This window comes from Furipterus horrens, unplaced genomic scaffold (genome assembly GCF_987537825.1).
Source record: "Furipterus horrens unplaced genomic scaffold, mFurHor1.1.pri manual_scaffold_1, whole genome shotgun sequence".
In the NCBI taxonomy this organism is placed as follows: domain Eukaryota; kingdom Metazoa; phylum Chordata; class Mammalia; order Chiroptera; family Furipteridae; genus Furipterus; species Furipterus horrens.
Genome location: NW_028327171.1, coordinates 210376332 through 210393582, shown reverse-complemented (window position 1 = coordinate 210393582; position 17251 = coordinate 210376332). Strand labels below are relative to the sequence as shown.

At 49.1% G+C, this 17251-nt stretch overlaps 1 protein-coding gene across 1 annotated transcript in view; it reads left to right on the top strand.

The window, feature by feature from the left end:
• Nucleotides 1–15305, top strand: part of COL4A4 (collagen type IV alpha 4 chain) — a 105932-nt gene extending 90627 nt beyond the window's left edge. Inside the window, exons 43-48 of the mRNA XM_090284782.1 lie at nt 1042–1050; nt 2562–2687; nt 9037–9153; nt 11262–11450; nt 12879–13165; nt 13588–15305. Of these exons, the coding sequence (XP_090140908.1) occupies nt 1042–1050; nt 2562–2687; nt 9037–9153; nt 11262–11450; nt 12879–13165; nt 13588–13851 (992 nt within the window). The 3' untranslated portion in view covers nt 13852–15305. The remainder of the gene's footprint in view (nt 1–1041; nt 1051–2561; nt 2688–9036; nt 9154–11261; nt 11451–12878; nt 13166–13587) is intronic.
• The last annotated feature ends 1946 nt before the right edge of the window (nt 15306–17251 follow it).

The following is a 17251-nucleotide window of genomic DNA, read 5'->3' as shown; positions in this document are numbered from 1 at the left end:
CCACCCATCAGCCCACACATGGCCCTTTGTGTGAACACTTAACTGTGACAGTTATCTTTCAGAAAGGAATTCTTCTGAAATTACCACACATTCTTATGAGTTCAGTCCTTTTGATATAATGGTTATTTTACTTCAGGCCACACTATAAAGTCATCTGTTTGGTAAACTAAGACTGTTTTTAAAACAGCAAGTTCGAACATTAGGAGTTGATTTTACAGATACTGTTTCGAAGATGAATAAATCTGTTTCCTCACACAAGAGGCAAAGACTGCTTTGATTATTGATAAGTGAAGATTGTATATTCAGTTCCTGTCCTGGAATTCCCATTGATTTCACGAGATGTTTTATTTAACGTTTTCTGGAAAGTACATTAATTCCTATGAAGTTGAAAGGCTATTTAATTTAAACCTCGCAGACGACACGTTTTCATCATAATGTCAAAATGAGCCAAGAAACAGTTGAAAGGGCAAACACACATGTGTATTTGAGATTGGGCAGAAGTAATATCCTTCAAGATCCTAAATCAATATTATGGTAATGTGGTGTCGGTTCACAATATTCTGCAATCTCCCAAATTAGCGCTCTCGTCCAAAGAATAAATAAACTGCACCGCTTTATGGCGGATCATCATCCACCATGACAGCGTGTTTACACTCTGATTCGTATCTCACTTCCTTTCTTTGTATAACCTATAAAACTTGGCCAATTAATATGGCATTTTCAGAAGCTTTCAAAGGGACAGAATTTCTACATACATTAAATTAGGGCATATTTGCCCTGAAAAATAAACTAGAGTTTTATATTGCACACGAGAGTTTTGTTTCAGGATTTTCTAGCTATGAAAACTACATCAATAAAGCAGAGCTGTTCTTGCTGGTGGCACTGAATAGACTCCTCATGTCAGTAAGATGCTGTTCCCAAATTATTGTTTATGTTCTCAGACAATCTATTTCATGTTTGTACTAATTCACAATTTAAAATCTTTTCCCACCGTATGAAAATCGTTGCGTGGCCTCATTCCTGGCCTTTGGATCTCTCCAGGTTCCAGAGGTAAGCATTGCTATGAATGAGTAATTGCCTCTAAATCTGGCTTTCAGTCATTTCTATACTTCCCTTTTCCCCCTGCATTTGTGAATTAAACTTTACTACATTTTTATTGTATTTGGTCTTAATACCATTGCTTCCCTGTTCCAGATATAGTAACCCCATATTAGACTCTTGGTGCTGAGCCTCATGGCAGGGCGTCAAGGCCCGGTTCCTAGTGCAATATGCTGTGGCAGTTAAGAAGACAAGTCTGGAGCCAGAACACCCTGGATTCCAATCTAGACTCTGCCATGTGTTAGCTTAGATAGAGCACTCATTCGCCTGGGCCTCAGTTCTTTCCTCTGACATGCTAGTAACAGCAGTGCAAACACACAGGCTGGCTGCGAGCACTTAACTGTAAAGCACTCAGCACAGGGCCTGATACGTGAGGAAGCTTTTAATACATGTTGCTGTTATCATTATTGTTTGGTGATTATTTCTTCTTCCTTGTGGATGGCTCGCAGGGCGACTGAATGAAGCTTTAGAAAAAAAACGCCTTACAGATGTGAATGTAGCCAAAGAAGAAAAACATTTCGAACCTGTAGAGCAGGGATTCTCACAATGCGATCCCCCGATGGGCCCCATCGGCCTCACCGGGAACACATTAGCTGCGCAGAAGTGGGTCCCGCCCCAGGCCTGCTGGCTCCAGTGTCTGGACACCTACCAGGGGGCCAGATGATTCCGATGTGCTCTAAGTCAGAACTGCAGCTTCACCCTGGCGCTTCTCAGTCCCGGCTTGTGCTGGAATCCTCCGGGGAGAAGTTATTGATGCCAGGCCCCACCCAGAAATCCCTACTTAATAAGCCTAGATGGGTCCCAGCACCGAAGTTTTGCAAAGCTCCCCAGCTGGGCGCTGCCAGGCCATGTTTTATTCCAGTTCAACCAGTATTTCTGTGGCTGGATGCAGGAATTTTTTTGTAACTGCCCTGGATAATTTCAGCATGCACTCGAGGTGAAAAGCCATGCTTTAGTGGCTCTACCAACCCTGAAATTCTCTCTCTCTGAGTAACAGACACTATGGAGCGCTCCCCTCCCCCACCCCCCGCCAACTGGCTGCCATGTAGAGTAATGAGTTAAATACACACTAAGCTGAGCATTAAGAACCCACCAGTACCTCGCCCAACACCACCTGTGGCTGCGTCCCCAGGAAAATGTGGCCCCAAGGTCAGAAATCCTGTGAAAGTCACCACATCATTGCTGACCCTACCAACCTTCGAAGCTATTTCATACTTCTCTTTTGCTTTCTTTGAGATCCCATTCACTCACTCGCTCAGTCATTTATTCAACAAAATGCTCTCTGGAAGGTTTCCATGCACTGACATGAGCAGTCCCCCACCTTCCCGCGCCTTATATGGGGCTGTGGACCATTCTTGACAACATTTAAGTGTAGGGCCAGAAGCCCGTCCAACTTGAGATGGGGGAAGGAACTTGTTTGTAAGCATTTGAATCCATGACACCAATGATGATTCCGATTTTAGGGGAACCAGGGCCACCTGCAGATTTGGAAGCCTGCCCCCGAATCCCGGGCCTTCCTGGGGTACCAGGCCCACGAGGACCAGAAGGACCCATGGGGCTCCCCGGAACGAGAGGCCCTCCAGGACCAGGTACGAGCCTGACACTGATTGCTCATTATTTGTGTCCTATACATATTGCTGACATGAAAACCTCAGTCTTTTGCTATGTAGGGTTTTTTTTTTTTTTTTGAGCCTAAATAACTAGTGTGGATGCGGTTATAAAAATGTTCTTCCCCTTGTACCTTTGTTTTACACTTATCCACAGGTTTAATCCAGTGTTAATTGGATCTACTCTACTTGTCCCTGCCACTTTTATGTTGAAATTCTACTGAAATCTTTTATACTTGGGCAGCTTTCAGACATGAGGTCTTGAAACCTTTTAGCACAACCAAGTAGATGCTTTATTCATAGTCATTAACAGCCGTCGACTTGATGCTGAATGAAAAACAACGGAACTGGGGCTCTCTGGAGCAGACACAGGCTATGGGAAGGGAGAACGGGGTGAATCCTTGGAGGAGGGCAAGGGGGGTCAAGGGCAGGTCACTCTGTTATGGCAATAACTGCACTGTTCACCTAATCAATTTGAGCACTGCTCAATCCTGGTCAGGGTAGCAGCATCCTTATTTAAGTTTAAATACTTAAAAAGGGATCCTTGTTTAAAGGATCCTTTCCTTTAAAAATACTTTAAGAAGGATCATTTCCTTTAAAAAGTGTCCCCCAAGTTGTTTATTTTCTGTCCTCCGATCCCTGCTGCATTGGGTGATTCACAAAGTGATTGATGGGTCCCAGGCTGGTCGTCCGGTGGTCGCTGATCTTTTCATACCAGTTAGCAGTGCCCCTGATTCTAAGTAACCAGTGTGCAAACTTTCCTAAGAGGCACCAGGCCATTCCCATTCTCATTTTACCACCGCCCCACCTGTGGTTGTAGCTCCTTTCGGTTTAGGGAGAAAGGAATTGGAAGTAGGAATTCTGCACTGCCTGCTGTTCCCATGTTTCCGCGAACCTGCGTAGCGAAGGGCCCCAGAGATGTCCGCTTGGCTGGAGTGTGAGTAGTTCGTGGGTGGCGTCCAGACAGCTCCGGGGCCCTCCTCAGAGCAGTGTGGGGGCTGCCGTCGGTACTAGCTGCACTGCCTCTGTTCATGCACCAAGTTAATGGGGTGTCCATTGCGGCAACTTTCTGTTACAGCCCACGAGCCCAGGGAATTGGCCTAACTCCTCTTTGCTTTGGCTCCCAGTGAGGCAGGGTGACTGACTCATCACTCAACCTGGTTTTAAAACCCAGCTGCCTTGTAGTGTAGATATTTGCAGTATTGAGAGCTGCCTCCCTACACTGTTAAAAAGATAACTTGGAAGCAGAAGCTGTAAGCCTGCAATGGGGTTCTGCAAATTCAGTTCAGTAAATACTTCCAGATTCCCTCTCTTCGTCATAAAGTATGAACTAGGTGTGGGCCCTACCAATGTGGGTGTTTTTTGTTTCCCCTCCGGGGTCTCCAGCCTCATGGCAGAAATGGCCAGCAGGACAGAGGGGTGCTAAGCAACGGCAGATGACAATTTGGGTGTTAAAGGAGTTTCAAGTAAAGGGCATTAAGGAGAATGAGACAGGAGCAGGGACCGCAGGGACCACTGAGACCCCAGCAGGAGCTGGCAGCAGAGCAGAGCCTTAAGGGACGATTGGGCTTAGAGGAGCCAGGACTGCCCAACAGGAAGCCGCAGGAGCACAGATGGGGGCAGGACAGCCTAATGACCTGGGGACAAAGAGCCAGCTCCGTCCTCGGTGCTCAAGACAAGGTCACGCCCCAGATCTACCGAGTCGGAACCCGCATTTGAACAAGATCCCCAGACTTCGGTATACACTGTACACTCGAGGTTGAGGAATGCTAGCTCCATTATAGGGATGTTGTCAAGTCAGCTGAGAGTGACGACTTCCCTCGTGGCTGAATCCTAGCCGTGGGTTAAGGTCACCTAGAGGGGCTTGGAAAACTGCTGGTGCTCGGGCCTCATCCCAGACCAGTACGATGTGGTGAGAGGTGTAACTGAGCACACTGGGGTCTGTCCACGTGGCGCCTCGATGCCTGACCCAACAATTAGTGTTGAAGGAAACGGGTTTCTCAACAGGGTTCTAACCTCAGGGTGGGGGCGCTGGGAGCACTGCCGCCCGGAGCCCCGTTCTCCCAGGAGACCCAGCACTTCCCCTGCTCTCCACCAGGCCATAAGCCAGAAACACGCCCAGAAATTCCCTGTACCCTTATCTGTCCCTAAGCCAGCCGCGCAAATAGTCCTCCAGTCCCTCTGGAAGGCCCGCCTGTGGCTTTCGGAGTCTCCAGCCTCCGGCGGCGGCGCTCTCCTTCGGGGTCTGGGGCGCGTTGATCTCAGCCTCCATGCAGTGGTTCAGGGAAACGTGTGCGTGCTGCACTGGGTCATGGTGGAGTCACGGGAGGCCCAGGTCCCAGGGGAGTGGCTTCTGAGAAGCAGAAGTCAGCATTCCAGGCATCTCCCACGCATCTGTGCTGGGTTCGGCAGGTCCCCGCGTGGCTCCAACAGCTTCGCCGGGTCCCCGGAGCTCCATCAACTTCGTCGGGTCCCCGCGGCTGCATCAGCTTCGCCAGGTCCCCGCATGGCTCCATCCGCTCTCTCCTCACTCCCTTCCCTCAGCCCAAAGGGCTGCCGTCCTCACTACGGACCGCGTGGCACGGTCCCCTTGAACTTTACTGCAGCAGGCCGTATGGCGGGATCCTGACTCCAGATGGCACAGCTGCCTGCTGCTCCCTCTCAGTCCTCATGGCCGCATCCCCCTGCTCCATCGCTCCTTCCCCATGGCCCTCCTCAAGGCTGTGCTCCCTTATTTTAAGTGCTGACCCACAGCTCCCAAGTGGCCTCATATCCGGCCCCTCCTGCAATGAGCTCCTTTTCCCAGTTCTCCCGTATCTTTCACCTTCTTTCGGCCACCGTCTTTAGTCAGGGCAAGGGCTCTCAGTGACGCAGGGCCCTCTGCCTCCCCTGGCTAGGTCCTGAGTCACTATACACCCTTTCCCAGGGGCAGCAGTCTGCTTCCCTTCAGGAAGGACAGGGCTATCAACTTGCCATTGTTATGAAAAGTATCTTAAAGTGGTATCATTTACCCCCCTTCCCCCAACCAAGATTTGTGGGGAATATTCTTGGGGACACCCCCGCTCTACACCCTGTTACAGAAGCAGAGCCCAAGTACCAGTGTTTTAAGAAGTGTCCCCAAATGGCTGTAGCTGGCAGCCAAGGTCAAGACCCATTGCTTCACGCCAACATCAGTTGGGACCAGAGAGGTGGGTGGGTTCACCTGTTGAGGTGGCTTTGGAAAAGAACCAAAGAAAGTAACTGAGAAACGTCAAAGGGCACATGCTATACACTAACTCAGTAGTTATTTTGGGCACAGTGAGAGTCTCTTTTCATAGTGAACTCTGAAAGAGGGCCGGAAGTCTCTGTGGGCCCAGGTGTGATCACATGTCACCTCTGATTGCTCCCGACCTGGCTCGGATGGGCTCATCCAGCTGCAGGTGGCCACAGAAGGGCCTCCTCTGGCTTCCTGTGGCTTCTCCTATTGATGCCACAGACCCTGCCTGCGGGCAGGGCAGTGGGAACACCTCAAGGCCACAGTTGTGCCACCGAGTGGGACTGTTATGTTAGAAAAGGTGTGCAGCACGTCCTGGGAAGCGCGGGTGACGGCGAGGGCCGCCCTGCTCTGCGGGCCTCTCCCCTGGAGCGCCTCTGCCCGACTGTGTACCACTCACAAACCACGCTTTCTTCTGGGCCCTCTCTTTTCTGATATGTGTCCCCTGGCTCCTGTTAGAAGGGACCCCTCTTTTCTTTGGTCCCTTCTTCCTGTCTCTTCCCACTGGCCACCCTGGAGACATCGGTCACACTGTCCAGCTGCTCAAAACTGACCAGTCTATTCTGAGGGCCTAAATGGCCCAGCCCTGACTGACCTGGGTCATCTGCCAGGGTGAGAGGTAGCATATACCACCCCCAAGGTTGGTTGTGAAGGATCAGCTGCCACTAGGAAGTCCCACCTCCACTTAAAATGACACTGTGGTTTCCTCCCGTTTCCCCTGCAGAACCTTTCTGATTGCTAAGCTGATGAAAGCCGGCACATGACCACATGCCGCAGCTGAGAGCCACAGAGAAAAATCTTCTGGCTCTTTCCTGCCCCCAGCAGGCGTGGTAACAGCCACACCAAGTATCTCCTGTGTCTGTTAGGAGGCCCCCGCCATGGAAAGTTGAACACTTTTCTCTTCACATGTCTCTTTGATCTACGACTTCTTCTCGGGTGGCCCTCAAAGGGTGAGGCTCCCAGCAATGAACCCAAAGGCGGTTTCCATTTTGGTTTGAATGTTAATTAGTCTGTACCTGTACTCACATCCCGCTGAGGCGTGTTTAACTTCAAGTCCACACGTGACTCTCTCAGCAGAGGTAATCCATCGAACATTGGAGGGCTCTCAGATGTATCGTTTTATTCTTTAAAAGAAGTTCCAGGGAGAGAGCCAGTCCGTGTCGTGGAAAGCTCTGGGCATACAATTCCGGTTAGCAAAAGCCTTCCTCCCTGTCTCTGGGAATGTCACCCGCAGCCGTTTTTCCGTCTTCCCTAAAGGGAACAAAGCCTACACTGTGACATCTGGGAGAGAACTCCTTTCCCAGATCGACAGTGACCTCAGCTCCTGTCACCACCATTGGAGGCACATCTGCTGTCTCTCCCCCGATGAGCCCGGTCACTGGCTTGTTAGCCCGCAGGCAGCCCTTTCCGGAAATGCACCGTGGCCACTGTTGGAATCATCTCGTCGGGTGGGAGAGAGAAAAGAATGCTCTGCGCTCACTGTGGAGTGTGGGAGTCCCCCAAATGTCAGGGATGCTCTTTGGGGCCGGTGCAAGGAGCTATGCCAGCTCACGTACAGCAGCGCCATCCAGAGAGAGGAGGTCCCTGGAACGGAGCAGGCATCCCTCACCCAGGTGGGGGGGAGGGGAGGCTTCCTTCCTTGCTCACTGATGACAGCCGCGTACCGTACGGAACGCAGAGCAGGCACTGCATCTCATTCCCAGAAAGTCCGTTTGTAACTCAGGAGTGAGAAAGCATGATGAGAGCTTCCCCAAAGGCCAGGAACGCTGCGGGCGCCACTCGGAATGTAGGTCACCAGCAGAGGGGGTGGCGCGCAGGGACCGGCTACTGTGGGGGCAGAAGTAAGAGGTTTGTGTGGGATGCTTTAGGGCAGCGCTATGGAAACACACTTTAAAAGCAGCAAGGTTTGGGGGGGGCGTGCATTTCGGAGGGCTGTAAGAGGAAAGGCAAGTGACATGCCCACGTGGTCACCGGAGTAGCGCAGTCCCCTGCTCTCCACTTTCCGGGGGCTCCTAAGGCCCTTGAAAGTCAAGTCCAAGGGTGCAATAGTGAAAGTTGCTTAAGTGAGCTCTCTTTGAGTTGATGAGGTCGATTTAGGCTAATTTGTGGCAGAGAAGGAGAGAGGGGGAGGAAAAGGGAGAGGGAAAGAAGAGAGATTAATAACTAACCCTCGAGAGGGTTAGTGATTCAGGTAATTAGGGCAGTTGGCAGTAAACGCCTTCACAGGCAAGGACCAAATCTGCTACTCTGACCAAAGGAGATTGTGGCAGTGAACGGGCGTCCAGGCCAAAAGTAAGCAAACACTTCAAAGAACCCCTTAGGTACCTTTGTGGCTCCTGCCAGGTCCCCCAGCTATGTTCTCCAAGGAGTGCACCTGAGCTCCGAGCCTTGTTGCCAAGAATGGCAGGTGGCTGATGGCATAGCCTCTGGACTCAGCCTACCTGCGCCCATTTCCTGTCCACCCGTGAGTGGCTCCATGGCCTTTCTGAGCCTGCATCTCCCCACTGGTGGTCTGGCATATGAGAGTACCTAGTCATAAGGCTGTTGTGAAGACTGGCCTAGAGCATCCACGTGAAGGGATTGTCATGGGACTTATAAACACTGAAAACAAAAACAAAACTATTTTAAAAAATTGCTTCTTTTATCTTGCTCCAAATTTAACGTGACCCCTAACTGAATCCTATTAAATTTCGTTCATTCATTTAGGCTTCCAAAAATCATTATTAAGGATAATATTTTATGATAAAAGCCATACACGTTCAATGTAAAAAAAAAAAAAAAAGGTCAGATATACAGGAATATCAAGACCACGTGAAAACCTCCCAACACCTCCTTGGTCTGGCTTCCAATGCTGGTTCTGCCCCGCATTGGCTCGTTGGCCTTAACTAGCAAGTTGCTGAGCCTCTCAGAGCATCCATTACCCTGGGGACAAGTGGAGACAGTATGATCCCAATGTCACGTACCTGGGAGGTAAAACCAGCTGGGAAGCTCAGGTGGAACACGGGGCACACCCAGCGAATGCTATCGGCCAGTGGGGTCATGTCGTCCTCACCATTGTCATCACGGACTTCTGTGCAGGGTGCAAAGGAGAGCCTGGGCTGGATGGCAGGAGGGGCGAGGATGGCCTCCCAGGACTCCCTGGGCCCCCGGGACACAAAGGTGATGTGGGAGATGCCGGCTGCCCTGGAGCACCAGGTAAAGAATTCCAGTGTCTCCCCTTTTCTCTGACAAGCAGATCTGTGTACAAGGTCTCCGGCCGCTCAGGCGGCTTTCCACGCTGATCCTGTTCAAAGCATTTGCCTTAGATACCAACGCGCCAGGTGTTAGGGGGATGGAGGCGGGAACAAAACAGGCAGTATTGCCCACGCTCTGATACTCGCCCTGTGTCCAGTTTGGCATTTCCCCAAACCTCTATACATTATCACGAGAGGCGCAGCCATCTCAGCTGTCCGCCTTTCCAAGGTAAGCCTGGCATCTGCTGTGTGATCGCGGCTGCGAGGCTCTGTGGACAATCTTGGGGATGGTGGAGCGGGTAGCACCCTCTACAACCGGCCGATTCCTTTGGCCTCGGGTTTTTGGAATTCACTTCATCTTATTGGGCAGCCATAAATAAAGTTACACAGCATGCAAGGCTCTTTCTTAAGAAAACCGTTTGGGAGTGGGCATTGTGTGAGGGGAGAGATAAGACCTTTCAGAACAGAAATCTGACATGTAATGTGCCAGAATGTATGGTAGGCACCAGGGCCCTAAATACCCCAGGCCAAGTCTCATGTTGCAAGACTGCCTGGCAATGCCAGGCTAGTAATGAGAAGGGGTGGGGGGGCTGGGCACGGTCAGCAACCACAAGGAGTCCAGTGTGATGCCGCTGCTCAGCCTCTGCGTGCGCTGGCCATGAAGAAACGTGCGTCCTGTGCTCCCTACACTCTGCTTTTCAAGTCCAAGATCTCGACCTGTGAAATCCTGACAGGCCCGATGTAATCCAAGAGCAGGCCGGATTTAGACCACCTGCTACTACTTTGTAACCGCTGGTGTGCAGTACAGACGGGGAAAGACTGCTGGTCTTGCAGAAACAAGTTAAAAAGAACACACACATAACTTTTCGTTTTAAAGTCAAATGTCACCCTTTGCTCTTGGCAGTTAGAAACCACCGTAGGCTTCTTCAGTGGGTCAGTCGCTGAGTGGGGGGTGGAGTGGGCAAATGAGACAGGCCCCGCTCTCATTCTGCAGACCTGAATATCTCCTGCCTGCCAACACGAATTCTAGAACTAGGGCTTTTCTCTGCCTCCTCCCTCTTTTGTTTTTCTTTTTCTTTTAATCCTCGCTTGAGGATAGATTTATTGATTTGAGAGAGAGAGAGAAACATCAATGCGAAAAACACTGATCTGTTGCCTCCTGTATGTGCCCCAAATGGGAATCAAACCCACAACCTAGTTATGTACCTTGACTGGGAATCGAACCTGTAACCTTTTGGTATACAAGACCATACTCCAACCACCTGAGCCACCAGGCCAGGGCCACCTCCCCCACTTTTAAAAGAAGAGATCCCCAGCTCTTGCCCTTCTTAGAATGGAACTGACAAGGAATATGCAAGAACCGTGGGACAGGTTCGTGGCTGCAAGAAAGACCCGTTGTTTCTTTTTTCCAAATACAAGCGAAAGTTTATTTAGGAAATCAGAGGTAGAAGAAGAGAGCAGTGGAGGAAGTGAGCCAGGAAACAAGATACAGGGCAAAAGAAGGGCCCTTGGAGCTTAGGAGAAAGAAAGCAAAGAGACACCCTAAAGGAAGAGGGTGTGGATGGAGTTGGTGGGGGGGGGAGTAGCGGGGAGTGGAGGGGAGGGAACCAGAAAGGCCAACTCTGAGCATCACCTTTTGAGACAGACAGACAGACACAGTCCGAGCTGGCTGGAAGAGCACACGTGGCGTGTGCCATTACCCTGTTCTAGTTCTTCCTTCTCATCACTTATCACTTCCTAACACATTTCACACTCTACCTTTTTTCTATGCTTATCGTGAGTCATTTCTTCAAGGAGAATATAAGCTCCAGGAGGACGGGGGCGTTTTGTTTTTATGCTGATATCGGCCAACCGCCTGGATGTGGCTTGGAACAAACAAACGCTTGCTGAGTGAGCGGTCGGTGTGGCCCACAGCTGGGGGGGCCACAGCTGCGTTGCTGCAGTGGGCCGTGCCGGTACGCCTCTCTCTGTTCCTGAGCGCCTAGCAGGGCACCGGAACGGGGGTGATCAGAAATGTTTGTGAAACTGAACCCCCTAAGCAGCCTTCATGTTTTTCCTTTATTCCTCCAGGCCCTCCTGGGCCCACTGGGGATCCTGGGCCCAAGGGGTTCGGCCCTGGATACCTCAGCGGCTTCCTCCTGGTTCTCCACAGTCAGACAGATGGAGAGCCCACCTGCCCGGCGGGCATGCCCAGGCTCTGGACGGGCTACAGTCTGCTATACCTGGAAGGACAGGAGAGAGCTCACAATCAAGATCTTGGTACGTAGAGAGCACGTGGTTGCCTGAGTCCACTGCCTATGGGTTAATTTCATGTACTCATACCCTCTTAAATGATCCTTCCTCTTCTATAGCTTTTCCTTTTTACACCATGCTAATTCTCATTGAATTCCATTAAAACTGTGATCTGCGAGGTGCCAAGAGGCTCAGTCTGGCTGCCGTTATTATTATCTGGCCACTTACTAGTTTTTAAAAAATGCTTGTCAGTGAGTGAGATGTAAGTCTGATATGAAATGCAATCTTACAAATGTGAATTGCTTCTGTGTAAATGGTGTGTTGACAGCTCCCTGAAGGTGGCATTCACCAGCACCAACCCCCTACCCTACTCCAATTTGATTTTAAAGGATAGATCTTGATTTTGAGAGTCATCCTGGGTCCTGCTTGTCAGTTTTCAAGAGCAGATTTGTGAGACTGATTTCAAGCCAAGAGTTCAAGGTCCTGGGTGCTGGCAAACACTGCCTTTCCCAGATGATGAAGGCTGGGAGGCGGGCCCAGGAGGGAGATGCCAGCAGGGATGGTTGACAGTGGGGTGAGTTCGGTCACTGCTTTCACTGGGCCATGACCCCTCACTGGTCAAAGGGTCCAGGCCTGCAGGTGGCAGCTCCTGACATGTCCTCCACTTCTCCCTTGGGCTCTCCATGGCCTTCCCATCAGAGGAGCCTGGGGAGAGGAACTAACAGGTCACATTTGATGGTGTCTCCTCCTCTTCTTTCCATTCTGCCATCAATCTCTTTCCCGCTGGGCCTCGGTACCAGCAACCTCATGTCTCTGCCCTGTTCTGGCCGCAGTTTGCACATCATGAAGCTCTGCGGAGCTCTTGGGATAAAACCAAGCCCCTTCACAAAGCAGACAAAGTCCGCATCCTCTGTCTGACTGACCTTTGGACACCCTTGAGACAGACGCACAGACCTTCGCCACGGGACATCTCTGAGTTCCTTGAGCTCCGTTCTCCCTTATTACCCCTGACCCTCTTTACTCTGCATCTTCTTTGAAGTTTTCACCATCTCCAGACCTGGTCAATGTTTTTTGTATTTCAGGTCCTAGCTTCCAACCACTTCTTCTGGTTGTCGTTCCCCTGGGTCCCGGGGCCCCGCACTTCTCCTTCCCAGCACTTGACATGCGTATTTTCATTGCCTGTTTGCTCCTCCAGCTTCCCGATCAGGCCAGGCCAGGAGCTCTGGGAAGAGGGGGAGGTGTGCTCACTGCTCCGCCTCCTCAGTGATGAGCAGATGAGGACATGAGGGCTGGCCCGGGAAGTGACAGAAATGGTCAGGCCCATCCCCCACTTTCACTATCGCAGAAGTCGACTTTGGCCAGACCGTGTGTCTGCCAATGGCACACGTGGGAAGGTCGCCGGGCACACCAGGGCAAGCTGCTCAGACACCACATTGTCTCTTCTTCCTTCCCAAGGCCTGGCAGGGTCTTGCCTTCCCATATTTAGCACACTGCCCTTTGCATACTGCAACATACACCAGGTGTGCCACTACGCCCGGAGAAACGACAGGTCCTACTGGTTGGCCAGCGCCGCGCCCCTGCCCATGATGCCGCTGTCAGAGGAGGACATCCGCCCCTACATCAGCCGCTGTGCCGTGTGCGAGGCCCCTGCTCAGGCGGTGGCACTACACAGTCAGGACCAGTCCATCCCACCGTGTCCGCGGGCCTGGCGGAGCCTCTGGATCGGGTACTCCTTCCTGATGGTGAGTCCCCATGCTCCTGCCGCCTGGTCAACCCCTCTGTTGTCCTTTCTGTCTGGACAGTAATTCTGTGGACTCCGTGCCCGTGGACCGCAGTAGGACATGAAGCCATAAAGGCCAACGTGAACCCTAGTCCGTTGACATGCAGAACCATTCTTTTTTCTCATTGTCAATGAGTGTTTTTATTCTACTGGTGTAGAGTTTAGAAAATGGGATTGACTGAGCCATCTGGTGAGATCGGTGTAATTTTGTGTGCACAGCCAACTTGTCTCTAGTTCTCCTTTCCTCAGCAGATCTAGTTTGGTCTTCCTGGAATAATTTCAGGAAGAACCATAGAGTCAGGTCCAGACCTCGGCTTGTCACTGATTGGGTGTGGGGTGGCCTGCGTGTGTCTGAGCCCTCATTCTGTCTTGTTGTCCTGGTAGCACACGGGAGCTGGGGACCAAGGAGGAGGGCAGTCTCTCATGTCGCCTGGCAGCTGCCTGGAAGACTTCAGAGCAGCTCCATTCCTGGAATGCCAAGGCCGGCAGGGAACGTGCCACTTTTTTGCAAACAAGTACAGCTTCTGGCTGACGACGGTCAAACCACACTTGCAATTTTCCGAGGCACCGTCACCAGACACCTTGAAAGAAAGTCAGGCCCAGCGCCAGAAGATCAGCAGGTGCCAGGTCTGCGTGAAGGTTAGCTAGAGAACCTGGGACTCGCCGTGACGCCACGAGAAACTTCCCAGGGGACTCCGTCGTCCCAGGCTGTGCTGGGAGATGTAATGGTGCTCATTTTGGACTCCGCGTTAGTGGTCTGTGCTGGCCCGTTGTCATTCCCTGCAGTACTGTACTTCCCTCCTCTGTTCTGGACAGATTAAGCAAATGCTACAAATATGGATATGGTGGGACCCACCCACCTAGATCAGACCCAGATATACTTATTTTATGGAGTAGGGTAGAAGAGCTGGCTTTATATAAAAAATGCTAATGCACAGGAAGGCAAATAGATGATAAAGGCCAGATTACAAATTACATTACTGGAAACTCCACTCATTGGTTAATAGCACGTCAAACAATTGAAGTCAATTACTCTGAAACGCAGGGGGGCTTCCAGATGGATTTTACAGGAAAAAAAAATATATATAGGCCAACAAATGAAACTGGAAAGTAGAGATTTCCAACATTTCAAAATGATTTCCTCTGTAATCTATTTCTCCATGCACTTTAAATAATTGTAAAACCATGACCCAAGGAGAATTAAAAAAAAAAAAAAAAAAAGAAATCCTCACAGCCAGCGTTAACAGTTCATTTCAAAGCAGAATGAATCATTGTGCCAGAAAGGACCACGGTTGCTGTATCCAGAGATGCGACATTAGCATAAACACATTACGGATGAACGTAAAACATTATGTTTTCTTCTGCGTCTTTCAGAGACTAGAAACGCCTACTCTGGCAACCCTTTTGAAAAGTAGCAATTATGGAAAAAATATATTCAATGTGGGACTAAGAGCCTAGAAGCTATTAATGAATATTAAGGCAGTGATTCACTAAAATTGACTTCCCATTGCAGTGAACTTCCAAACAGACAGCTTTTCCCCAGTCAGGGTCCAGCTTGTCCTCCATGTGTGCGTGCTAATGGGACTGGAGCCACATGGGGCTCCCTCAGGTGGCACGCAGCTCATACAAAGCACCTCGCCCTCCCCAGCAGCCCCTGTGGAGCTGGCTCATAGCCCACAGTGGACACGCTGTCTCCTATGCATAATAATAGCATCTCATATGTGGAGGTGACAGAGCTATCATTATGCACTTGGGAGAAAATTAAGGGCCAACTTAATTAGACTTAGGTAAGAAGATTTATTTAAGTCACGGTCACACTATCAGAAAGACATGGCACTACCTTTAAATAAAACAAAGACAACCTACAATTTGAATTTTATATTCCCGTTATTGATTTTCACAAGAACATCCTGTTTTTCCAATTTTAAAAAATCCTTCTATTTTCTATCAGTATTATACCAAGGAAGCCGTGTGACACTTGGCATTAATATTTTCTATAAAAGTTTAGAAGTTATGTCAATTGATAACGAATAGTTTTCTGAATAGCAAAGAATATGTTTTGTGTTGCTACGGTCTCAGTGATCTTATCCTAAACATCAAAAGGCTTGTTGAAAAAGATGTTTAGGAAACTTGCCTTTCTCATTAAAAAAAAAAAAAGTCATTTTAGAGCAAAGGAAATCTATTTCTCATGAGAGAGTGACACATTTTTGTATTTAGTTTCAATGCACTTAAAAAATAATTGAGAGAAAAACTCAATTTAAAGTTTGTTTATAAGAAATATTTTCCTAGCCAAACATTGATGAGGAATGTGCCCTTAAATGCAGAACACACTTCAAATGAGTCTTATTATGGGGTGTCCCTGGATGACAATTTATTTTAAGAATACTTTCTGGTAAAAATGAAAATGTACAGTTTTAGAGGAAACACTTTCTTGATGTACCTACTTCATGTGACCCATTTATTGATTTTTAAAACTATGCCCTGGCATGTTACCTATTTTTGAGCACCTGAAATTTAAGCTCCTGCTCTTCCTACCAGTGATGCATGCCACCACCCCCCTACCTGCCCCGAAGGTGACCTGCCAGCCAACTCCTTCTTTTCAAAGACGGATTGAGTTGAGGGGAGGAGCGCATGTGAATTCCCCCCAGAGACGTGGACCTGCCCACTCTCTCACGTCCCTCCACGGCTCCTGTCATGTCTCATCAAGCTCCCTCGTCTCTCTTGCTAGAATGTAAGCCCCTTACTGTCATTACCAGCCAGGGCAGGACCAGGCTCCACTGCCCTTTGGAAGCCCAGTGCCCACCCTGAGCTGAGCAGGTCAGTGACACAGCTCTTTTGTTCACTGACCGCTCAACAGGCCCTGTTAGGCTTTAGAGGTTTTGCTCTGCACATGGACTTGTCATTGGCAAAATGGTAACCAGCATTAACCATTTCTTACTTCAAGATATTTGAATGTGACAACCTACGTGGCCAAGCACGAGCTCTTCTTACAATTATTTACAAGAAGCCAATTGATAAACTTGAACCATTCCCCACCCCACCCCCCTCCTGGAGAAGAGCTACTTTTCCAGAAACTGAAATTTCAGGGATAAGGTTTGAGAGATTTGGCTGAGAGAAGACTTTTTATTGAAATGTGACGTGACTGGTCTCAGGCCGAAATCTGTATTCCTCATGGGATAAGAGCTTCCCATACAAGATCACCTCTAAAAAAAATGGTATACATGTTATTTATTGGTGCTTAGGAAAACAGTCAGCGGGATGGTGCACTAAAATTGGACCTTATCGGAGATTTTATTATGAGCCTCTTATAGGTTATAATAAAACAAATCGTTCTGCATGGTCTAGGAAAGTATATTTGATTGGTTTCTGTTAGCTCACCACACTGATTTGATCATTGTTACTTTTATTTGGTATGGCTGCAAGGACAGTGGAAAAATGCAGACCTTTGAATAACTGGTTGGACCCAGGTTTGAATCTGACTCTGGCACTTTTTGCCATCACCTTGGGTGAGTTACACCAATTCCCTGAGCCCCATTTTTCTCATGTATAAAATGGGATGTCACACCTACTCATGTATTGGAAATTAAGTTTGATTATATGGCTAATACCTAGCAGTCGTTGTATTGTACATTGACTAGGGTCACATGGTCTATTTAAAACAAACCATTTAATATGAAAAATACTTTTTTTTCATAGAATTATGATTCTCACAGGCATATAAATTACTAATTAGAATTATTTAAACCTGGCTGATTCTTACTGTCTGAAAATGCTATTTTATTTCAATTCTCAAAATTACTATACCAAAAAAACCCCCAAAAAGTCATAGTTTCCTGCAGGGACATTATCAGGAGGTTCTGCAGGGAACAAAACAATTGACATTAAAAATCAGCACTCTGCAATTGTCACTGTTATTATCTGCCAGAGACTCTGCATAATGCATCCGAAACCACCAAGGCTGGGTGCCACGGCCTTGCAAGATGCTTGAATTTTATGGTGCTTAAATATGTAACCATTTATAGGAAAAATGTGAAACGGGTCCAATAAA